The sequence below is a fragment of the Corapipo altera genome, unplaced genomic scaffold, assembly GCF_003945725.1.
Source record: "Corapipo altera isolate COAL_440 unplaced genomic scaffold, ASM394572v1 23, whole genome shotgun sequence".
Lineage (NCBI taxonomy): Eukaryota > Metazoa > Chordata > Aves > Passeriformes > Pipridae > Corapipo > Corapipo altera.
This window is the reverse complement of record NW_020884878.1, coordinates 10,687,270-10,712,749: the sequence shown is the minus strand read 5'-3', so window position 1 is coordinate 10,712,749 and position 25,480 is coordinate 10,687,270. Positions and strand designations below refer to the sequence as shown.

Below are 25,480 nucleotides of genomic sequence, written 5' to 3'. Positions count from 1 at the left end.
TCATCTCCTTCTGGGGTTCCCATTCCTGACTCAGCACTGCCAGGAGACACTTGTCTCGACTTGGGATTTGCTGCCCTGGATTATTCCCTGAGGAAACACATATCCTATTTCTTATGAAATGGGAATAGAGTGTCATTCTTCTTTTCAAATGTAGTTAGAGGAGGAAAGACTGTTTTTTTAGTGTGTGTTGTTCAAGGAGATGCCCAATGCTCAGAAGATCAAAGTGAAACTTCACTCTTCCCCGAGCAGTGGTACAAAATTGTAAAAGCCATCTACAAAAATACATCTCTCTCTATATATATATCTGAAAGATTGCATTGTATGGGTATCAGTATCAACTGACAGAGATTTTACCAATGGTGAAAGCTGTGAGGCGTCTCTGTACTGTCTTAGCACAACTGTACCCGTGCCAAAGTTGGCACAAGGTACCCATGCAAAAAATCCTTTTGTGTTTTCAGCTCCTCTTGGGAAGTTGCTTTTAACAGTGTACAAAGAACTTGTCTCTCCTCTCACAGCACTTTCACCTCAAGAAAGCTCCTACCCATAACAAAGCTGCTACCAAGCTCTCTGGGCAGCCCCACTAGTGCACATCACAGCACAGGGCTGTGCAAGGATAAGCAGCTGGGGAGCTGCCCCACCAGCAAAAGCGGCTGAAAGGAGGAGGTAAATCAGAGAGCTGTTTCGCTTATAAGTGCAATGATTTCAAAGCTCTTCTCCATAATGATGAATATTTCATTAGCTATCGACACATAAAAAATGTTTTTCAATAAAACTGGGTCTCATACAAGACACCCATTTACTTCATAGGATTGGTCTATCCTATGAGTCCCCAGTGCACAGCAGAAATATCCAAGCTACTTATTTACCAGTAGAGATCAAACTGCAGTGGCATCTTCCTGGGTTACAAAAAGTTGTCCAAGAAACAAGGTAAATATCTATTAAGCATATTTTCACTCAGCTTCATCTCCTGGGCTAGGATGCTAGCAGTACTTGTGGCAGCTATGTTTAGAGCTCTCAGCTAGACTTCACTGCTGGAAGACCAGACAAGATGATGTGTGGGCTCTAGTCACACTTCAAAAACATCCTTATTTAGCAGATACAGGGTAGGACTGGAAGAATAAATTTTGTAATGTTATTCAATTACTAGACCATCAATCTGCATAACTTGCATGTTTATAAGAATATAAAGAACATGAATGGAGGCTGTTTACATCTCAGTACTGGGGGTGTTCATCAAACAGCCATTTGCTTCATGCTGGCCATCAGTCATCAGAGGCAAATCAGTTCCCACAATAGAAACTGGTGGGAGAAGTGAACTTGCTTTTAAGACTGGTTTGTGAACAGGACTCCTGCTAGAGGAGCTCAGTGAACTGACAACAGTTGCTTTCAGGGACACAGCCATCAAATTTGTGTGCAGCCACCCACAATGAGCCTTGCTGGCCAGCCTGGTGCTATGGCTCAGACATATGGGCCTCATGTTGAAAAAGGACACTTGTCTGGTGAGAGTTTTCAGAGCCACTGAAAGAAGAATCACATTTCAACTTCTCCCCTTTGACTGTCTCAGAAGGACAAAAAAAATTAGTCCAGATATATTCTACTTGATAATCTAAAGATAGAAAACAAAGAAGAAACCCTAATGACGAAAATTCTCTGAAACCTTGTTTTTTCTCTATTAAATTAGTTAACGGCCATATGTGGACCATTTATCTGTCCAGAAAAGAGGCAGTATACTATTCATTATTTGTAGAAAGAGGTTACTGGCTCAACTACTTTCCATGTACAAAGTAAATGTTTTACAGTTATAATAAAACACAGCTCCATCTGGACAACTTTCAGCAACACATTCACTACTGCTCAGTGTTTGTCATGGACCAAAGTTCAGTACTCCCAGTCTCCCAAGGCTCTTACATTCCCCATATTTCCATCTCCTCTCTGGTAAGTTAGACAGTCCAGCATCTAAAAGACAAACTGTCTTGTCCCAGTGTTTATTACGTATTACCCCAATATGTGATTTTTTTTTTTACTTACTCTTCCAAACTAGAGAGTATTATAGGTAACTTGGATGATACTACCTGCAGCATTTGGAAGGTCTATGTATATTGGGTTATTTTCAGTTTTGGACATTTGATGGAGCTCTCCTTCCTCAAGCTTCATTGCCCCTCTTCTCCTTACAAAAAATAAATAAAAAATATTTTGTGAATCAGAAAAGGCCATTCTTTCCCTAGAGACCTTTGAGTACTTCAGTCTTGGCCAAACAAAACTAGTGATCAGGTGATAAATAATATTTACAAGAGCAAGTAAGCATACAATTTTTACATCTTCAGACCTTTTCTGTCTGTCTTGTGAGGAGAAGGAGAGAAGATCTGTACAAATGCCCTGCACAGTGTTAGGACTATTATGCAAAAGGGGAAAGTCTCTTTCACAGCTCTGGAAGTCATATTGCAGCAATAGGCTTTGATCTAACCCCAAGATACAATCACCCAAGGAGGGATTCTTCTTTTCTGGCTGTTCACATGAGCATTTAGAAGCCTGCAATTTACCGCTAATTTGGCTCTCCCTCACAGCCAGTTTTAGCTGACTGGTTCCTGGCGTATATTTAAGCAAGCCCTGCAGGTGTGTGGGTGATTTCTGTTTTGGGATGGTTCACACTCAAATCCCCCTCTCTGTGCACAGATTGAAGATCCAGTCTTTGCTGAGTGCTTCTCTTGGGGAAAAAAAAAAATCCATACGTAACTGCTCTGCAGCCATTCATCAGCACTTAGAGGTTCCCTGAGCTGGTGCACTCAGGCTTGCAAAGCGTGGCAGGCAGATCTCTTTCTGCAGAACTGCATCTATCCCAGCCTGCTAAAGTCGCTCTGGGTATATCTGAAGGAAGGATTTGGCCCGTTCAGATTGCAAGTAATTGCAGTAGATTGCTGAGCCGCACATGAAATTCAAGAAGTGGAGTTTAGTCTTCATTTATTTTGAGCAGTGCAAAGTCAGAGTAAATCCACAGACTTTGTTGGACTTGATGAAGATTTGTTCTGATGTTACAGAGGAAGATCTGTCCCTGGGAGACTAAGGTGATGCAATCCCATTTCCTACTAAGTCCTTCAATGAAGCTAAGTTCAGAATTTTTCTCCTACACAAAACCAATCTTAAGGAAGAGAAGCAGCTTTATTATTAGGATACCGGACAATTAACTGACTGATTGATAAAAGTACTTTCAGTGACCCCTCACATTGCAACTCATTCTTTGCATTCCCTCTAATGATCTTTAAAAGGTTTTATTGACTGGACGGTTATTACAGCCGATGTCTGTCGGGTGTTCTCAGTGTGGAATACACTGTTGATATGTTTTGATTATAAAAAGAAAAAAATGAATGAGACCAATATAAAAAAATGAGTTCATGTTGCCAGCTTTCCAGCCTGGCAAAAAGCCACTAAATGAAATCAAAAACCTCAAACAAACAAACTAAAAACAAACAAAAAAACTCCCAACCAAAACCCCAAAAACCAAAAGAAGAAGAAAAAAAAAGACATTGAATGGAACAAAGTCAAAACACGTCTGGAGGATGGTCATGTCCATGGCCCTGCCATTTGGGCAGTGCCATTTAGGGATGAGCTGGCCACACTCCTGCTCCTCAAAGGCCTGTCCTGCTGCAGAGCAGTGCAGGCAGCTAAGGCACATTCATGGAGCTCAGTTCATGGTGCACCACGATCTTCCAAGCAATCCAGAAACAGCCTGGGATTGGCAATATGTATGTCCCACCCAGATAAATGGAATTATATGTAACTCTATTGCGTTAGGCTTGATCTGTCCTAACAAGTCTATAATTTAAAGAGAGTAGCCAGCTCCAATTTCTGTCCTAACTTCTTACAGAAGTCAATAAACAAGCTTGAACAGTCTAGTCTAAAGAAAAGAAAGAGTGGATGGGATTGGCCTCAGGGAACACCAGAAAAGGAGAAGGGCATTTGAAAGGAAGAAATGAGAAGAAGCCATAGGTAAATTTAGGCTGGAGATGCAAATAAAAGTTTCTTTCACTCTCAAAATACCAATTTGAACTGGGATCTCTGGAAGAGAGAGCAGGGAGAGAGAGAAAACTACACAGCTTCCATATTGGAGGGGAAAGTGGAGGAAGGAAAAGGTAGAAGAATCCCCTACCATGTCTGCAAACTGAATGGTTTTTGGTGTCCATGCTTCCAGTCAGGTTGGGCATCAGTACTAGAAAGATGTGGGGTTGGAATAATAAGGGACTGAGAGAGGACATGATCAAGGGCTGCTCTTCATCTCTTGCTGTCTCTGAAGGACAGTATGTCTCTCACCAGCCAAGTGACTGTAGATACTTCCATTTTAGGCAGTGGACTTTTCCATCCTTAAAACAAAGTTGATCTTCTGTGCTACTTTGTGCCCAGATTTTTTGCCTAATACAAGTAACTACCTTGCCATTTAATCACTGGTAAACATAGGCAAGACCTTGAATGATAAGACTTGATCCATACAGAAGAACAAGGCTCAAGAATAATTTCACAAAATTATTTAAATAGTATGATTAATTTCTGTACAGATGAACAAGAATTCTCTGTAGATCTTCTGCTATATAAATGTCTTCAAGAGAGGAGTGTCTGCAACACAAATAAATGCAAGGAACTGAGAAGAAAATCAAAACTTGTAAAATGAACTGACCTTTGCAGCTATCTAGATCACTTTTCATTTGAGGCAATCTGTCTCTACCTCCAACTAGAGTGAAGCCACTATTTCCAAGCATCTGCTTCTGGCTTTCTCCACTCACAACGAAGAGTCTGCAGAGCCAGACCCTGCTCTTTGCAGGATAAATGCAAACCCACTGTGCATGGACTGGACAGGGTGGTCCCAGCCTTCCCATGCTCCAGGTGGGCAATGGGGCAAGTCCATGCAGAAGCAGAGCAACCAGAAAGTCCTGCACACCTTGATGTCTACCAAAAGATTCAGTTTTGTGCAGATGTGGCTTTAGAAAATTGTAACTGGGGACAATTTCTGAGGAAGAAATTGAGTTCAGCCAGTCTCCACACTGGCTTCTCAGGGCTCAGAGCAACTGAAGGGAAGAACCTACAGTTCCAGTAGCTTGGGAGTATTAACATTTCATAAGGTTTCATGCTGCTGCCTCAAAAAGCAAACACCAAAGGGAGCACTATTTCTCCACGTGGGACCTCTTTTCATGGCTTCTTTTAAAGGCCAGAATGAGGAACTACCTATTTTCCCACTCCAACCTTGCACACAGCTGGGATCAGACTCTACATACATCTCTTTACATACATCTTTAACCCTCTGTTATTAGTGCTTCACTCCTTCACCTGGCATTAGCTTGGGGAATGGATGCTGTGACGTTCATCTCCACGAATGCTCTCTGACACGGCTAATTAGCCAGCAGCTCTCCAGGAGCATCATTCTCCAGCCCAGCCATACTGGAGGGGGTGGCCATGTGCCTGCTGATGGAGGGGACACTGGTGTGAGAGCAAGGCAAGAATGTGGCAGAGCAGGACCACCCCACACAGTGCCATCTTCTCCCACCCCCAGCTCTGCCTACACCGACCTACTGCGTGTGTTGCCTTCATGGCAAGGCTCTCCAAAGCAGGGAGCTATGTGCTGCTTAGCAACCCTGCAGCATAATAAACATTCAGCAATAAATACACAGGGTCCAGAGGAGGAAGGACAGAGGTAGCAGAAATCAGACCGTGCAGCCACACAAGTGGTGGCAGCACAGCTGCAAGGGGCTCTACAGTGGTGGCTGCAAGCGATTGATGTGCACCCCTGGTGTGTCACAGATCTGCAGAAGGGGACCCTGTCTGAACCCTTTCCTGCTGGGCAGTGTGGCTGCAGGGCAGTAAATAGCAGAGCAAGGGGGGTATGTGCAGGATGTAACCTTCCTTCAGTGGGGACCCTTGAAACCAGCTCAAGTGGACAAGAACCTCTGAGCCTTTCTTTAATAACACCTGCTCTCTGTGAGGGCATGGTAAAGCTGAGATCTTGTTAACACACCAAGTTGTGACTAACTAAACAAGGTGTGAAGCTAATGCACATAAATTACAGTGGGAAATAAAATTTGTTTTGGTCAGATGCCTCATTACTTCTGGCTGGGATTCCCTGCACAGGAGGGAAGTGCTTCCGAGCGCAGCTCCTGCTGTCGAGCTCTGCCTTTCCCTGGGGTTTCTGCACACTGGAGTCCAGGTTAGAGCCAGGCATCAAAATCAAAGCCAGCAGAAGCCACAAATTAGGGGAGTCAAGGGTGGCACCAAGCCAAGGCTGCTGGCCAGAAGGATGCTGAAAGGTCAGGCAGGAAGGGGGTGTCTTCTACGTGGCCAAATTTTGGGGCAATGGTAGGGTGATGCAGAAAATAAAGTTCTGCAGAAAACATGAAAGGGCAGAGACAGGGAGTAGGGAAAGGAGCATGTGCACAGGGCTGAGAGGGGTGCCTGAATGGTCTGATCGTATTGAAAGTGTTTGGATGCTTGTGATGGGTGGGAGATCAACTGGTGCTCAGCTGCTTCTCGTTCAGGTCTGGCTTCTTGTCAGGCTGAGGCAGAACAGACTCAGTCTGGCAAAGCCTGCCTGGGGCAGTGTGGGGCATGTGTGGGAACTGCTAGGGCACTCCCATGCTTTTCTAACTTTTTTGTTCTAACTGTTGGGGGTTTAGAACTCCGGCAAATTCACCACGTGTGCTGAACTTACGAGGAGCTGCAGTTATTCAGACACTGGAGAAATCAGGCTTTATTGCTTTACTCCAGATGCAAAGCAAAAGGGGCAATAAGGGCACCCAGGAGGTTTCTATAGGAATCTTACTGTGTAAAGGGAATTTCTGGGTCATACAGAGCTGGAGTAAAGGATCCACACAGCACCCTACTACCATGGGCACAATTTCTTCTTCTGAATTACAAAAAGATTGACCCAAGAACCCCAGGATGCTGCTGCTGGGTTCTTGTAGGCTGTAAAAGACACAGTCCTAAGCTCAAATCAAGACAAAAACTTTCTTCAAATGTGCTGGGTATGCCTCAGCCACAGCTGTGGCTTTTCACCAACAGGGTCAGCCACAGGTGACCTCCTGTCAGCTTGCAAAAACTATGATTGGCTTAAAAATTATATGAAGGTCTAAGAAAATTTTATTTCTTTGCCTTCCGGAAAAAATGTAATAAAAACATCATGGTAAACCTGGCAACTCTCCTCTCCTGTATATTTTAAAGCTCTAGCATTCACCTGTGTCTTCTAATTGTGCTGGGGTAAATCCAACCAATATAATTAGACCACCATGAGCATTATAGTCTGCTATGAGCATATAAAATACACCCATGGCTACTAGATTGCACTTAGGAAGTAACTCTACAATACTTGGCTCTATTAGTAGACTTCTGCCTGTTCAATTTCTTCTGCAGTAGAAAGAGAAGTTTGTTTCAGGTCACAGTGGAAAGTTAATTGTTCACAAGATAGATTGTAATGCTCTTCAGATTTCTGTTGACATCTTTATCAATATATCACAAATTATGAGTGAAAAAGTGCGAAATGATCCATCAGAGAGTATTCTGTGAAACACTTGGACCTCTTGCTTTATGCTAAAGACTAAAGCCTCCTGAAGGCTTCCAGTCTTCCCAGCTATGAGAAACACTGGGGCATTTTATCCATTTATGACCACAAACTTTCTCCCTAGCAGAATGTGAGTTTGTACAACTTAGAAGAGACACAGAAATCCTGCCCTATAACAGCTATGAAAACATGTAGCACTTATAAAAATCCCAGACTGACATCACTGGAGAGCAGATCCTTCTGCTTATCCAACCAACACATTCTGCAGAGGCAACAGCAAAGCACACTGTCCTGTACAGCAGTGCTAATACAGCTTGGCTCAGCTGTCTTTCTAAGTAAAAGACTATTTCATCCACTTTATACAGAAGTCCTTGATCTGTCAAAGGAACCTAACAAGTAGTAGAAATATTTCTGCTGTTGTACTTAAAAAAAGTGGCCAATCTTCCTTCATCTTGATGCACCCAAAAAACACGGGGCAGTGTCAACTACCAGTAACCTGTCCAAAATCCCCAGTGATGTCACTAAATTAACAGAATAAATACAGCAGAGCTCTGGAATTTCTAGTGGGCTTGGGTCAAGTTGTAAAGCTGTTCAGCAGCTTGCTTGTCTCATAAACACTACCCTGGAAATTATTGCACAACCACCATCTAGACTTCAATACTGTTTGGGATAACAACTGATTTTCCTTGTACTAGCACACAGTTTTCATCAGGCAGGGCTACATTTAGGTTAATAAATAGTGATAGCTTTGAAAGAACACAAGAAAACCAGCAAGAACTCTCCATCTGTGGAGATATCCAAAACCCAGCAGAACACAGATGTGAGCAACCTGCTCTAGATGACTCTGTTAGAGCAGAAGTTTGGATTAGAAGCTATCTCTTCCAACCTCAATCATTCTGTGATTCTATGAACTCATTTCTTGATGGTTAAAATATGGGATTTCCTGAAGAAAGATTGGTTGCTCAGGGTATTTAAACTGCCTTTATAAGACCACCTGCTGCCTCATTCCAAAGATGAGAGTAAATTAACTACTGGGAGATGATTAGGCAGAGAGGCTAAGCAACACATGGGGATGTTGGGCTTTGGTTGGGGGTAACAGAAGACCTGGACAATGGTGTTCAGTGGTAGATACTGATCCTGTTGTTGTTAAGCATCAACATTCAGACAGTGGAATTGGGCTACAATGTGTTTTCCTTGTTTTTCCAAAATTTTCAAGTCTTTCAACTGCCCTCAGTAACATTCCCAAGATCTTCCAATGAAGACCCTATTCCCTTTTGAATGGCATTTCTTAGGGGTTGATCTGTTTTGCAGAACTGAACTGGTCTGACATCGATGAATTGCATCAAGGAGACAGAGATCTGCCCCCATAGACCTTCTTGTTCCCTCTCAGCATTTCCCACTCAAACAGTATTTTTAAACCCAGCTTTTCTATCAACTATCTTATTCTGTGTCTCCTGAGTAACTGCTGTCTTTACTGGCACCTGCTGAGAATTAAGGCACCATTTCAGTACAAAACCTTCTAATATGTCAGATAGAATAGAAGAGATCAACAATCTCAATTCACCTTGACCCATCTGTCATCAGTCATGCCATGAGTATCTTCTTTTAAGCGGATAAGAACATTTAAGGTGCTGTTCTGTCTTTCCCCACGACAGACAGCACTGTTTTGTTGCAATTAATAATGATTTTGGACTAGATCGTACTTGGCCTCCGTGGCTCACAGGAGATGGCCACATAGAGGACTACACAGTTCTTGCTCTTTGGGGGAGTCAGTGGTATATATGGGCTGGAGGAAAGGTACAGGGCCATGACCTGTTTAGTGGGCAATCAATTCCTGCACCATGGGACACTCTCACCACAGCCCCCACTGCTACTTCTTGGCCTCCTCAGTGTTTTTGCCTCACAAGCATCTGCCTCATTTTGTTAAACAAAGCCAAATTTCAGAACCTTGCTCCCACTTTTGAAACTATATCTTGCAGTATACAGGGACCATAAATCATACACTAATGCTAAGCACCCTAAAAATACCTGAGCAATGAATTTTAAGACAGTTTAAATATGACCTGTTGTTTTATTTCAGTCCAATGTTTTCTTCCATTTAATTATTATTTGAATGTGAACTCAGTGCCTATTTAAGGAAGTGCATATGTAGGCATTTTATGGTACCTTTCTCTGAGGCTATGGGACACATACAAAACAGCAGCTTGACAAAGTTAGAATAGTGAATAAAAGGTGTATCATGAAAAACTTGCCTACCATCAGCCTGTTTTCCCCTGCTGACTTAGAAAGAGGGCTCTTTGGCAGCAAGCCCTGTGGTACATCTGAGAACAGATGTATCCATCCTACCTAAAATCCAGCAGAGCCAAGGAGCCACATCCCTAGACACAATGAGCTGCTCATGAATCATCTCAGACAGTACAGATGTTCTGAAGATACTAAGTGTATGGTTTTCACATGTTGGAAAGCCATCTGAAACACCTCCTGCCAGGTTGCATAGCTGGCACATCACTTGTCACAGAGACCAGGATGTTCAGCTTTGTTTTCCCCTTTGAGGTTTAAGAGATGGCTCCAGTATCTTAATTTCATACAGAAAACCAGGGATGTATTTTTCCCTTTTATGTAAATATCTTACTCCTCTCACAGACACCGACACACCAGTGAGCTGCAGAAATAAGATTATATATTGCAGGTCCCTCTCTCCCCCATCTCATCTGCTTATTTACCAAATAACTCTCATTAATCCTCTTTACTCTGTTTACTTCTCACTTTCCTTCAGTCTTACTGTCTCACTATTATTCAGGTGCTTGCAGATGTTAAAAAAAGCTTAAGAGACAGTCACCTCCCCAGCTGATTAAAATGAATTAAATTCCACTGATTGTTTTTGATTCTGAATTGATTTACACCAGATGAAGATGAGCTGCTGGCATTCACTGTGTACTTGCCCAAGCCCACAGATCATGTAATATACTGAAATAATCCAGCTTCGTCCAGCTTATACTAGTTATGAACTGTCCTTGGACCTCCTGGTTTTACTTCTTGATGACAGTCTTCTGGGGCAAGAGTAAGAATGGCAAGTTTTTACAGACAGAGACATGATAGGTAATTACTTGGAGGTATTCTAGATTTTGAACCAGTTATTCATCTGCTCTTGCTATGTTTTACAGAAATCACTGGTTGTGAGATCACTTTTTTATCCATTAAATGAGTGGAAAAGTCCCACTGCTTACACTGAGGCTGAGCTCCAGCCAGTGATCAAGCCTGTCCTAGAAATCTGCAAATGTCACAGATTGTGCTAAGCAACACTATCATGTATGATGTCCTCTGGTGCTTGATCTGTGCGGCAACACACACCTGTACCCGGTGTGCAGGTCATGCAGTGTCCAATGCTGCAGTCATCAGCAACACACAGAGGAAATTTAGAGGTTGTTAGAAGTGCCTTTGAAGTATGGCTCCATATGTATTTTCCCATATGTATTAACCTGCCTAGCATTTCTCTGAGTATTAAAGTTGATAGATGCAATTTGCTATTAGTTCCCTCATGGACAAGAGAGGTCAAATCCATTCACTGGAATGGATTTTAGCATTTCTTATGACCATTTTGTACTGGGAGAACCTGAGTATTTCCAGGGGAGACGCACGGATGGAGGTAGTAGCATGCTTGCTTGGTTCAGGTAGTTATTACACACAAAGAAGCACCAATCCACTAGGCTGTATTTTATTACAAAATGTCTTAGTGCCTAAAATTGGTGATATGCTGAAGTTTCAGTTTTTACGAGGGAAAACAAACTACCCTGAGAGAAACAGTTTATATACAGATTGAATAAAAATACATCTGAGTTATGATACCTCAAGGACAGTTAGTCCCTCTCTTCCTGCTTCAGAAAAGCAGACATGAGAGAGTTTGACTGGGTCTGGCCCTTGGAAACCAGGAAATGAGATTTCAACTTAAGCACAATAGGATTTTTCCTTTTCTTTTCTACTTCAAATTTGATTCACATGAAAGTGAGGGATTAATACAACAGATACAAACTCTGTGCAAATAAATCCCTGCCTGCACTTTCCTACTAAAACATTTAACCCTTGTTACACCCTACAATCAGATGACTGCTGTTATTTCACTCTTCATCATCTCTTCAGTGGAGGTAGGAGACAGATTTGTCAGAGATGCTGCAATGACAGAGGTTACAGTTCCAGAAGATGTGCAGGAAGGAGGGCCTAGAGGGAGAAGTGCAGAGGAGAGCTGGTGGGATGGGGGTGTGAGAAAGGACAGGGCAGCCAATACTTATGGAGCCAGAGGCTGGGAACCCACTGGAGGGACTCTAGGCTTCAGTATCACCCAGATTAATCCCGTTACCCTTTCTCTAGCCACTTCTACCTCCCAATAAAAAAAGAGAGTGGAGGATTTCTCACTCTAACTAAAGCCGATTCAGCTCAACAATATATGATAATACTCTGTGTTGAAGGTAGAGATGTTTCTCTCATGAAGCATCTCATCTTATTTCCCAGCATTTATCAATAGATATCTTTTACAGTGAATCAAGAAACCTGAACTGCTGGGGAATGCTGCCAGGCACTTTAGGGCATTCTTTTAGCAGAACTGTTTTAAGAAGGACTCATTGATGAAAAGAAATGTTCTAGTTAGTCTGTAAAATTCTAATTAATAAGATTTTCCTTCACAGCTGTCCATCCCACATTCGAGCAGTTTTTAGCTTAGCATTTGTCAGCGGTATGAATGTCAACAATAAGAAGATCTAAGAGGAATTTTACTTTTCTCTGAGCTTAATGCCTGTTCAAGCAGATAACTTGTATGTTGATATTCATATTGTTGACAAATAATGGGTATCTTCATCAAGTATCAGTATTATTCTTCACTGACATGAAGCATGAGGCTGTTATGTGAATTCCCCAAACCTTTACAAGGCAGCTCTAAATTCGTCTATTTAAATTTTGTTTCTGTTCCTCCCATCTATTCCTCCCATCTACCAGCATCACGTCAGATTTGAAAAGCAATTCCTTGCCTAGGCACAAGTTGCCCTGGAGGGTTACTGCTCCCACATGTATATTTTGCAGCCTTGACACAAATCATTCACAATTTGGCAGACAAATACAAATGAGCAGCAATGATAGATCAGGATCTGTAAGTGAGAGATTTTTCACTGTGTTACCAAGTCAAATGGACTCTGATCCCTGTCCTCCAGAAATAATTTTTTAAAAGTGCAGTTGCTACAGTGAAAGCTTTCCAGCTTCCCCCAAATAATAAACATTCATTTCAGCTAAACTAGAATAGCAAAGATTCTTATGTAAATTTAATAAGAAATAAAATAGAGACTTCTCTCTTTTTGTTTGAATTCTCCCTTTTTGATGCTCTTTCAAACCCTGTATAAATTTTTTGAACAATCACAAAGCATGTCCAATGCTCCACCATTGCGATGTCCCTGCTGAGGCTCAACAGAAATCCTGCAATCGCTCTGCATGGAGATAACATTTTTCATTAAAGGTATTTTCATTTAGTTTCCTTTTTTTTCCCTCCAAGAAAATATAATTCAAAAATGACAAAGTTGAGAAAAATTGTTATTTAATCCAAGCTGCAATTCAATGTCACTGCAGTGTCTCATGAGAGGTATGGATGGCATATTGCGATATCTACTTCAGGCTGGGTCACCTGGATATACTAAGAGCTTCTGTCCAAGACACTTACAGTATAAAACATGACACCATGAAGACACTATTGTGGGGTGCTGTCAGAGCCATATTAAAACCAACAGAGGAGAAAATAACCTTCATCCATCTAGCCTACAAGTCACACAAGTTTCTTTCTCCTCTAAGTTGACCCTTTGGACTTGCAGTTGGAGCCTTCCTACAGAAATGTTAGTTTTGACTTTTTTCACTAGAATACAAAATGTTATTTAAGTGAAGAAATTATTCTCACTCCCATTTTTCTGTGCAACTGAAGTCAATACTTTCTAACTACTCAAGGCTATAAGAAGCACAGCTATTGCAAAGACAGTGACCTGAAATGGTTACTACACACTGTGTTGTACATAGGTTTCATAGAGGATTTTACATTAAAAGAGACAGGTTTTGAATTTCATTCCATAGGTTATAATTTTGAAGGAAGAATAAATTAGAAGTAGAGCCTCCAAATGAAGATTTAGAGTTAAAAGAGCTTGCATCAATTTGAAGTGCTAAAATTAGTGATGGACCTGGGCCAAAAATCTCATATCCCTCATGTAAATTTTGAATACTACCAGAAGTGGACAGGACAGTTTCCCACCTCTATACTTGGCCAAGCCAAAGCTCTCCACATTCACCAGTGACCTGCAGCAATTTGACTTCAGGCAAGTTCTTATTAATCTGAACACTGCACTCTATCCCATTTCTAGTTTTTCCCCTCCTCATGCCCATGACTGAACTTCACCCTTTACACAGGCAAGATGCAGTACATAAGTAACTTTCCAATGGAAACACATGTTGACTACAGGATGCCTTTTGTCTTTAGGATGCCTTTAAACAAAACAAAGTGTCAGGCAAATCCTGGGTCAACCTTTGTGGGGCTACATTGCCTTAGGCACAGTAAAAGCATCTGGAGTCTTACCTTTTTATGGCTTTGTAGCAAATGATGACAACTACAAAGAGGAACACTAGTGTGGCACAGCATACTGCAATGATAATAATCAGGCCTGGCCACCAGGTCTCTTCAGTGGGACAGAAGGTAGACTTGGGAGCTGTAAAAACAGAGTAGAAAAATACATGAGTTCCCCCAAATCAACAGGGTATAATCAGATACACTTCAGTCTCCCCTGCAGTAGCACTATACCAGGGCCACAGATACAGGCAAAGAGGTTATTTCACGTTTAGAACCTGTTTCTTTTTTTTCCCCAAGCAACCAATTGCTCTTTTGGGTACCAGATATTTCTTGTCATGGTCCTCAGACGACCAAGTTCTCTGTGTTAGCATTGTCTACAATCTGGTGCTCAGCATGAAGGAGAAAGGCTCAGCTCTGCTACTTGTGGGAAACATCTCCCTCTGCATTTGCCATCTCCTGCTGCATCAGATTTAATTTTAGAGAGAGATGTTAAGCTGATAAGAGTAGGTTTTGAAAGCCCATTAGGGGAGGTTTGCTGGGGAGCTGCAACAGTGCCTACCAATCCATATTGCAGCTAATATTACTGTAACCTTTGAGTGAGGAAGAGGGATTTGTTTTAAAAGAATATGAATTCTATTACATTTATTAATTACGTTCAGAGTATTATAGTTGACAAGATTCTTTTTCATTGCACTGTCTTTTAATTCTAAGTCAAACAGTTAAGAAATGTTAACATTAAAAAATGTTAACTTGTGAAAATATAAGCAGTTATCATTACATTTTTCCTATTACACTTACAGCTAGAATTTTCTATGTAAATATTACTCAAACAATATTTTGTATCTGGTGGCATTTAGTTAATATATTTTTCTTTGGGGCCATGTTCCTTTTCCCATGCTTTGGGGGGATACTTATTTCCTGAAGAACGGTGAGCAACAGCCAATGCCACGAGCAGTACCAGTGTATTACGAAAGGCAAAGAGACCCTTTAATGCAGCATGTGCAATCACATAAACTACATGAGAATTTCAGTCACATTAAGTGAAGTTTAATAATGAATCAGTCAATGGGACTGTCTATATCTACGTGCTCAGCTAAGAAGGGGAGAGAATTAAATATAGCAAAAAGGTCTTTTTGGTTTAATTTGATATTCTGAACTCCCTTTTACATACATCACAAATAGCTGCACAAGGTAAAATATGTCATCAGTCTGGCATTATTTACTGTGATTTGACCTCTGCTGTGTCTCTTGTGTTTGATTAGGAAAAGACATACACATACCCTTAGATTAACTCCTAACAGGTTAAGTCCTGAACTACAGAATTACTGAGAAAAGATTTTTTTTTCATTTGCAAGAGGCATAGAGGAGTTGGCAACATTCATCCCAAGAAATCTCCAGGAGAACCTTAGGAAAAGACTAGGTAAAACACTGTAAGAAGTAATCAAAATAATAAACCCAACAGCCTGATAATTTATGGGCAGTTCAGCATTTGGTACCAATAAAAGGTTGTCTTTCTCACATGTATCAGCCCTCAACACATGCTATCATTATGATCATACTTGTCTAGCAAATATTGCCTTCCATTTATTGTGCATATATTGACTGTGAGGGTGGGGTGTTTTTTGCATTTGTTTCTTGTTTTTTGCCCTATGGGAGAGAAAAAGAAAGCTGAAAAATGTAGTGATTTTAAAAACTAGTGGTTCCTGGCTTCTTCATTGACTATGTCCACTCCTAGACAGTCCCAGCAACTGAATTTCTACTTTATTACTATGTCAGCTGCAGAAATCAGTTTTCAGTGGTTGATGGAACTATTTATTCCGTTGTGATAAAGCTAATGATTTTAATATTCTCTGAAAGCTTTCAATGTCATTTTTTCCTAAGATTCCAGAACAAAAGGCATTTCAAAGATGACAAAATTTTTGCATGAAGGAGCAGGCAGTCTCAAGGTCAATTTTACCCTTCTCATGTTGTCCTGAAAAACACAAAAGATTGCAGTGAAGTCAAAGGAAACACATCCATCATCAGGTGTCATGTAAAATTTGATGAGGTCACAGAAAATGTGAGAAGTGCAGCTATCCTTATCTAATCCTCGTTCTTCTTCAAAGGCGGGATCAACCAAACTAGTCAAAAAGAAAATGATAATGAGACTGTGTTGCTCCTCAGCACAACAAATGAGACTGACAAATAGCAGAGACAGGGTATAAAGCCAGGCTTGCCACATGTCTGTGCTCCTTCATGGTTTATCACTGTATTTTTACATGGAGAATAAACATATATATGTGGGATTGAATAGTAAATATTACTTCTGAGAGCCTGTATGCAGTCATTAATGACAGGAAAATATGAACTGCTAATGTGGAGGTGACTCCTAATCCATCTGGCTCAGTTCCCTTCCCCACTGGTCCAGATCAGGCACTCAGAAAGAAGCACAAGAAATCACACTGGAATCCTTTTTCTTAGTGGCTCATGGCTTCACACAGCTTTAAAAATTATTTTCTATTTCTACCCCTTATTATTTATTGCTAGGTAGTCTTGTTTTCCTTAGAAATGTCCACTCTTTTTTTAATAAGCTCCTAGTTGCATGCACGTTTCTGCCTTTCCCTGTATGCATTCACACAGCCCTCATTACCCTGGCATTTCTATGTCCTTAATGCATTTCTCCTCACAATTATCCTCTGAGGAAGAGCAGAACTGCTTTTAATCCCTTATGCTGATGGGAAGGCTGAGTCTGGCCTTCGTGGATGACTCTGTGTGCAGCTAGAAATGTCAGCTGAGAGGGGAACTTCCCAAAGAGCCCGCAAGGTGCCTGGGAAGCACCATGTCCTCAGAGAGATGCTTCTGAGTTCCACACTGAGCTCCTGATGTTAGGGAGCTGTAGATGTCTCAGTTTCCATGGGCTGGAGCTCACAGTTCAGCTCCCTGGGGCACCCCTGGACTGGGGAGGCTCTCCATCCTGTGCTGGACTCCCAGAGCCCATCTGCACACAGCTTCAGCTGCTTACAGCATGACTGCTTCCTGGATTGACTCACTCCTGGCTGCTCTTCACTGTTCTCAAAGTCAGGTGAATGGAGACAAATTATTTTCACAGAGCAAAAAACCCAGGAAAATGTACTTTTTCTCCTAAACCTTGAAGTGTCGTTCTGCACACTGAACACACCGCTGGGTGGGAAGTGATAAGAAAGTGATGACATTTTAAAGAAGATGAGAAGGGTAAGCTAAGCAATCACAGTCTGACATCCTTATAGAAATCTTGCCAAAATAATGATATCTCATTCAATAAATAAAATATTAAAATAAATAATTGATGCTAAACAGCACAGGCTTAGGAAGATACATCTTGTCAAACTAACTAGATATTTTCTGAGGAGTTTACTAGTTTGGTAAATAGATGTATTAGTGCTCATGAGATAACCTTAGATTTGATATGACATCTGACTTAATTCCACATAATGTTGGGGTTATGAAACTATAAAGCTACACAGTAAGTGTGGCACACATAAATTGATTTAAAAGCCAGAGAACCATTATGTCTCAAAATCTAACTATAAATGGAAAGTCACTGCTGAGATAATGTGCAATTTAATAGTGACCTCCCATTTGCCCCAAAATAGGGTGAAGGATACGGGTAGAATTTGTAAATGACTCAGGAATGTGCTCCAACACAAACAGAGACAAACATATTTAGCTTAGAAATAGGGTAATTATTATCATTAAGGATAATTAACCATTACCATAGTCTTTCAGCTCTGGTCAAGCATTCCAATGAAAAATTTAGGTTCTATCTTTTCCTGTAAGAAGTCTAAATTCAGCTGAAGAGTTGAACTCAGAATAAGAACTGAGTAAGTAAAGAAAATGCTCTGTCTCTGCAAAGTCCACATGAGGAAATGCCTTTTAAATCTTAGCCTTAAAATTCATGAAGTACATGAAGTTGGTAAGGTTTGCTCTTAGAGGGCCATCACCTTCTCTTATTTCCATCAGCACCAGGCCTAAATAAATACAATGAAGAAACAGACCCACTTCACACCTACAGTGGATTGTTGGATCCAACTTATTGAAAACAAATTAATGAAAAAGTACTTTTAGAGCAAAGGTATCCTGCAAACTATTTCAGCACCACAAAAATCTTACACCTGCTTTCTTTGACTAAGTTTGTTTCGAAGGCTCAGCACAAAGACACAGCTCCAGTTCTAATGTTAGCAGGTATCTGACCACACATGGCTCTAGCCGGAAATGAGCATACCAGGAAAGATTAGCTCAGCTACAGAGGGTTTCCCTCAATGTTCAGGCACAAAAATAGAGGTTGTATCACTAGAAAGAATGCTTACATAAAATTGCAAGGAAGTCTTTGATTTCTTTTTATTAAATCTCAATGGGTCACTCTCAAAACTGCTCTGAGCTTCCAAAACAAAAAAAAACTCTAATGAAGCTGTTTTAATCTTCTGGGTTAAGTATTAAATTGTTTTGTATAAGTTATAAAAGCGACACATTCTTGAACTGCCTGAGACAGATATAGAAACAGGACTTGGAATCCTTGGATACACCATGAAGTTATCTTTAGTGGTCCTGGCTGTACTTTATGAAGCTCATATTTTTGAACTCTAGTGCTCCTGTAATTTATTTTGTTTAGGGTTATTACTTTCCATTACAAACATGGGTTTTAGGCTAATCGCTCTTTGCATGGGAATGCCAGGACAAAGTAACACCACCAAGTTTGTCAGAAGACAGAAAGTGTTCCATCATGGGGGCCCCACTGGGCTGAGCTGGTGCCTCTGTGCAGCCCTCAGCAGCGATGCTGAGACAGGGACCCTGTATCAGGGCATCCCTTCCCACCAGCCATCCCCCATCAGCCAGCCCAGCAAAGCAAAGCAAAGGAAAATAGAGCAGAGCAAAGCAAAGCAAAACAAAACAAAGAACAAACCAAAATCAAACACAGGGCTAAGCTGGAAAATAGCTAAGGGAGGCAGAGACCCATGCTTCCATGTGCAATCCCAGGGGAGCTGTCTCTGGCTGAGGTCTGAGTGTGTCAATTCACTCACAGGCTCAGTTCCAAGCAGCTGGTGAGTGTCCATTGATATGATGTGGAAGGGTGACAGTGACCTCCATCACCTCTCTACAAGAACAGTGACTTCATGCCTAAAAAAGGAAGAGAACTTCCAAGATAAAGCAAAACTGATTATGATTTTTCCTCCTGCTTTTATTCCTGTTCTTGCAGAAAGGTCGAGATTGCTGTCAGAATGATCTTTATGAGACATCTTTTTATTGGTGCTAATATTGTATATTCACAACAGGCAGGGGCCATCTCTATTCCTGCAGCACTTCTCTTGCTATTGTAGAGCTATTATAAGCCATGTGCTTATAATTAGCATGTTAGAAAGCAGGATTAGATTTTATTTGAAGGCAGGTTCATACAGCAAGGGCCTCAAATGTTTTATCAGTCTTAGATGGAAATTAAAGGGAACTGGAGATGCAGGCAATGTGTTTTTAGCAACCTCTATGCATGTCACATATTCCAGAGACCTGTTAATCTGCTGGCTAAGCCAGGGTTTGTAGTTCTACTTTCATCTTTCCTCCTATTTGCTCTATTATTTTGATATATTCATGTAAGTTGCACGTTGACATCTCCATTTGCGAGACACTAGTTCCTACACCCATTATTACACTGGGATGCAGGGACAAGCCCAGAAAATGTGAAGAGGTTTAGATATGATTTCAGATGTTAAGGTATATGAAAAAAAATCCCAGTTAAATATGGAGATGGATTTTGTGTCTGTTGCACTTTGGGTCTTATCACATCAAGGTGCCTCATAGAAGCCCCTGTGGAATAGAGGAGTTCAATGAATCCCCTGATTAATGTGAAATAACTTGGGTTCTGTGAGGAGAAACCCTACAGAAGGAACAGTTACACTGACACCAAGGCTCGGACATTTACTCTATGAGTATAGTGCTGTGTAAAACATGAGAAAAAAGGGAGCCTCTATCACGTGCCTATATCTGTTTTGAGAAAGCTGATTTCAGTCCTTAGCCTGAGATCTCTTGTCTACTTTTACATAAGGTCCTTTAGTCCCCCCAGCAGTGTAAATTCACCCTAAAGTGAGTGCTGATTAACTTTATGCTGATTAACTTAATTGTACATCCGGAAGAAGCTTTAGGCAGCTAATAAAAAAGGTCCAAGGACTCAAGAGATGTAAAGTAGTAGAAGTACACACAGCCATGGGACTGGTGCCAGCTGAGGATCTTGTCCCAGCATCCGCATAATGATGCTCATAAGTGCCCCGGAGGCTCTGGGCTCTCTGGGAGCAAGATTTGTTACCTTACTCGGGGTGATGGGGAAAGATTCGTGAGACAGTGTCAGTTCATGTCCCCTCTGTTTGCTGTATTTCACCACGTAAGAAATGCTACAGATGTGTTTGGATAATCCATGTGATAGGAACACACTGTATGTAGCCAGGGCTGCTAACAGCCAGAGCCAGCCAGCACAGGAAAACAATCCTTCGAAAGAGCCTGCTAGTGAAGTTCATGTTGCTGCTAGACCTTGATACAAATATAGATCTTCAGCTGTTATCCTGAAAGGCATTTTGGGAATAGGCAAAGTATGTGTTCCCTTTCACATTCTTGGACTTAAGTGGAAAATTTCCTGGGAGGATGGGGGAGAGGAGGCTGACCAGGAGGTGGGCGACCTTGGTGCCTGTTCCTGGAGCAGGAAGTCAAGCATGACACGAATCCTCATGCTTGCCCCAGCGCAGAGCCCCGTGGCTTGTGTGTGGCCAGAGGGAACCCTGAGCTCTCATTCACGTGGCAGCTGCAGCTGCCTGTAGAAGGCAATGCTCAGGCTGGTGATCAGGTGCAGACAAGCTCACCAAAGGAAGGAAGGATGGAAGGATTGACATTTTCCACTGACTGATGAAGAAGCGGCTTATCTAACCATGTCAGGCTTCTGTGTGCTATGGGGGGAACTCCCTGGTGTTTGCATATATAAACACACAAAATATATGATTACATATATGTGTATACATATGTGCATACATATACATGTATATGTATGTGTATGTATGTGTATAAACACACATATATACATAGAAAGGAGATATATATAATATATATATTTAATGTATGTCTACAAAGGGGTATACCTATGCATCCATATAAATGAAACCTCTGCAAATAATTTTGTTAAATGTGTTTACATTCTGAGTGGTTCCTCAGGATTTATTAGTAACTGTTGGTGACAGAATAAGAGAACCTACCAACTCCTCTACCAACTCTTTTTTTTTCTTCTCCCTCTTCCATGCACTTGAGATTTCTTTCATCAGCTGAACATATAAAGACAAATGTTTACATTTGGGGCACCTCTGTATGTGTTTGAAATTATTTATTTTGAAGATATAGGAGCTATTAGATATAGAATCATAGAATCAACTGGGTTGGAAAAGACCTTTGAGATCACCAAGTCCAACCCTGGATCCAACCCCGCCATGGTTACCAGACCATGGCACTAAGTGCCACATCCAGTCTCATCTTAAAAACCTTCAGGGATAGTGAATCCACTACCTCCCTGGGCAGCCCATTCCAATATCTGATTACTCTCTCTGTAAAGAATTTCTTCCTAATATCCAACATAAACCTCCCCTGATAGAGCTTAGGATCGTGCCCTCTCGTCCTATCGCTGGTTGTCTGGGAGAAGAGACCAACCCCCACCTGGCTACAACCTCCTTTCACGGAGCTGGAGAGAGTGATGAGGTCTCCCCCGAGTCTTCTCCAGGCTAAACAACCCCAGCTCCCTCAGCCTCTCCTCATAGGACTTGTGCTCGAGTTCCTTTGCCAGCCTCATTGCTCTTCTCTGGACCTGCTCAATATCATTCCTGAACTGAGGGGCCCAGAACTGGACACAGTACTCCAGGTGTGGTGTCACCAGCGCTGAGTAAAGGGGAAGAATCATTTTTCTGGTCCTGCTGGCCACATTGTTCCTGATACAGGCCAGGAGGCCATTGGCCATATGAATGGATGCACTTTACTGTCTCTCTGGTAGGTTTGAAAATCAGTTCATCAACCTCCCTTCACAGCAGTTGCCTGCAGACAACACACCTGGCCATGCTTGAACTCCTGAAGGGGAGATGTAGGAGCACAACACATCAAATGCCAAAAGCAATGCTGGTATCAACAGGGGCCTCAGGTCTAGGCCAGCCCCCTCCCTGACTGGCTGGTTACAGACTCAGAGACAGCCTGCAAGAAGCCATAATCCCCCTCTGCACTGCCTCCAGACCCCAGAGCAAAGCCAGAGCTAAGTCTATGACTGAGAGGGAAGGGTGGAGGCACTCCCAGATTTCAGCTATGGTGGAGCCAACACAGGAGGAGTCTGAGCAGGTCTAGCCTCAATCACATGAGCTTATGGTGTCACCAGATGCTGTCGCCAGCAACACATACACACAATTATACACTGAAGAAAGATAAACTGAATTTGGCCAGGACTGCAACGGGGCAACTTCTTTGCCCATGGTAAGACATGGTTATAACCAAATGCATTTAACTGCAGGCTGGAGGGCTTTGGGCAAGACCGTCCCCCTCCTGGCATTCCAATGGTAGGTACAGTTGGTCTCCTGGGAGATATGAAACCACATAGATGAGATACTGGGAGCAGCCCATCTTAGAAAAGCAAGGCGGTGTCATGTGCACTGCCACATGCTTGCATATATCTGCTCAGAGAAACTGTGGATGCTCCATCCCTGGAGTGTTCAAGGCCAGGCTGGATGGGGCTTCGAGCCAACCTGGTGTAGTGGAAGGTGTCCCTGCCCAGGGCAGGGGGTTTGGACTAGATGAGCTTTAAATGTCCCTTCTGACCCAAACCATTGTGTGGCTCTGTGATGTTTAAATGTCCAGCATGGAGGTGCTCTGTCATTGCAGCTTCTTGGCACAGCAGCTGAGACACAGCCCTAGCCCTGCTGCTGCTTTGCCATTGCTTCCCTCTGAGCAGCAGAAACAAAGCAAGCTCCAAAGGAGAGTTCCAAACACTAGAACAGTCTCAGATGGCTTAACTCCAGGAAATACAATAAAATATGAGACTCCCACAGCACTGTGGCTTCCCAGGGCTGTTCTGTTCAAAGTGATGGACACATTGCTTCCCGTTTAGAGAGTCGGGGGTAAAAAGGGTGCAGGATCGATACCACAGAAAGCCAGGTCATCATTACAGCCACCATTAACTCAAGGGACTAGGCCAACACAGCAGGAATGTAAAGCAGGAATAGAGAACAACAATAATAGACGAAGACCACCTGGGACAAGTTCATCTCCAGTAAATCCGAACATGATGGAAAGAATTTGGATTATCACAGTCCCCAGTGAGCAATGACCCAGAAAGCTGCTTTGCTGGACCTGTTCCCTCAGATCCTGCACACAGAACAGGAGGAAGATACTACTCAGTGAGGAAAGACCAAAGAACTGTTTCCAACCAGCAATATCCTACGCCAACTCACTCATCTCTGTAGCACTGCTGTAACTGTACATGATTTGCAACAAACTGGCTTAAAGAAAAGAAGAATCACGTTATTCTGGAGCAAATTTTATTCCAGAAAAGACTTCTGTTTATGTTTGTTTTGGGTTTTTTTGTTTTGTTTTGTTTTTTTTTAAACTTCCTTATAGATCTTCACCCTTCCTGTTGCCTGTAATCTTAGGGCCATCTCCAGAGTGCCAGGAGCCAGTTGGGTAAACAACCAGGCAATAGCGGTGTGCTCAGCAGAAGCCTGTCCTGATTTACGGCCTCCCTGGAACAGCTAGGTTAAATAACACTGGTAGAAATCAGCTATTCCTGTAGCAGATGATACTTCTGTTTATTGCATTATGTTGCAGACAAGTTTATATCATGCAGCTGTTCTATGCATATGTTCCTACTACATTTTTAAGGGGGATACTGCAATCACTACGCAGCGGGAACTTCTGCTATAATAAAAACGTGTGGGATTGATGCTGGAGAAATTCCCTCCCCCGCAGCTCTTACACTGTAGACGCTGTTATTCTACACTCCTGGTTTCCTCATCTCCTTAGTTTTCTCCTCCTTTCTAAAAACACTTCCCTTCTGAAACAAGAAACATGCTTAGTTTTTGAGACTGGAATGTGCAGGAGGTAGAGGAAAGGGGCACTTCTGCAGGAATTTTCTAAAGGTCACAGGCAATAGAGTAGTGCATGGCTCATTTCAAGAAACAGATCTGAAACTGCAGGTGAAAAACCCTGAGCCTGGATACAGTCAGTGAGAAAGAGAGCAGCTGGGTGGGGGAGTTTTAAGTGTGATGCTCAAGATCTAACCTTTAGAGGTTATTGAACCTGCATGCATTTAGGTTTGAGTTTTGCAGTGGATTTCACTAAAGCTCCATGTTGCTCTGCTGTCTTGGTAGGTGTCCTGCAGCTGCTTTTCCTTGGTAGATTTGAGATTCCTATAGAAAATGAAAATATAATAAGGATCAAAATAAAACAATAGCAGGTGAAAGTATTGGTCGCCCAGACATAAGTGAAGCACATTGTGAGGAAGTGGCTTGTGCAAAGTCACTGCAGCTCTGTGAGAGAGCCAGGAAACAAAATGTCTTTTGACTCCTGGCCAGTCCTACCCTCTGGAACATGTTGCCTCTTCTTTGAGAGTAAACACAAACACTTGATTTGGCCAAAACTACATTATGGGGTGGAAGCAAAAAACTCCCTTTTTGACTTCCCAGGCAGGTGCCAAATCTCTGCCCCAAGCCAGCACACTGACACCATGCCCAGGAGCTCTGTGCAGGCAAGACCTACGGACAGGAACAAGGCAGGATCCCACAGGGTGCCCAGGAAGGGATGATGCTAAGCTTGTAGGATAACCTGTATTGGTTTTGTACAACTACAGAGGAAAACTAAAGAACAGTTCTACATACTTATGGAAGGATGCCAATGCACAGATCAGAGCAGTCAATGAATTGTCAAACAAATTAGGGAGGGAAAGTCTGTGTTCCAAACGATCGACAGGCTGAGGGCCAGACCTGCCAGCCTTAATCCTACTAGGTTGTTGGTGAAGCTGATGGGACCCACCAGAACTGAGGCACAACCCCGCAAGTAGGGGCAAAACATGGTTTCAGCTGCCAAGGTCTTTTGGGTGAGAGTGGGGTTAGAGAGCAAAGAGAGAGAATCTGTTCTCTGAAGCACGATCTGGAGAAGCAGTAGCATTTATAGACCTTGTGGAAAAAAGGCTTTTAAGGAGATTACATCATAGCTAGCTTCTGTGTTAACACTCAGCTCTGGCATTTATCTTTACAATGCATGCTCACATCAGCCACTGCCCTCTGATCTGACTTTGTCCTGTGTTTTTCTAATAGCAGTCTCCCGATGAGACGCCGTTTTTCCATCAT

At 42.2% G+C, this 25,480-nt stretch overlaps 1 protein-coding gene across 3 annotated transcripts in view; it reads right to left on the bottom strand.

Moving 5' to 3' along the window:
* Positions 1 to 25,480, bottom strand: part of PRIMA1 (proline rich membrane anchor 1) — a 55,450-nt gene that overhangs the window by 8,437 nt on the left and 21,533 nt on the right. For all 3 annotated transcript variants that reach the window (XM_027638206.1, XM_027638207.1, XM_027638205.1), the window contains one exon: positions 14,130 to 14,259. In XM_027638206.1, coding sequence (XP_027494007.1) covers positions 14,130 to 14,259 — 130 coding nt within the window. The remainder of the gene's footprint in view (positions 1 to 14,129; positions 14,260 to 25,480) is intronic.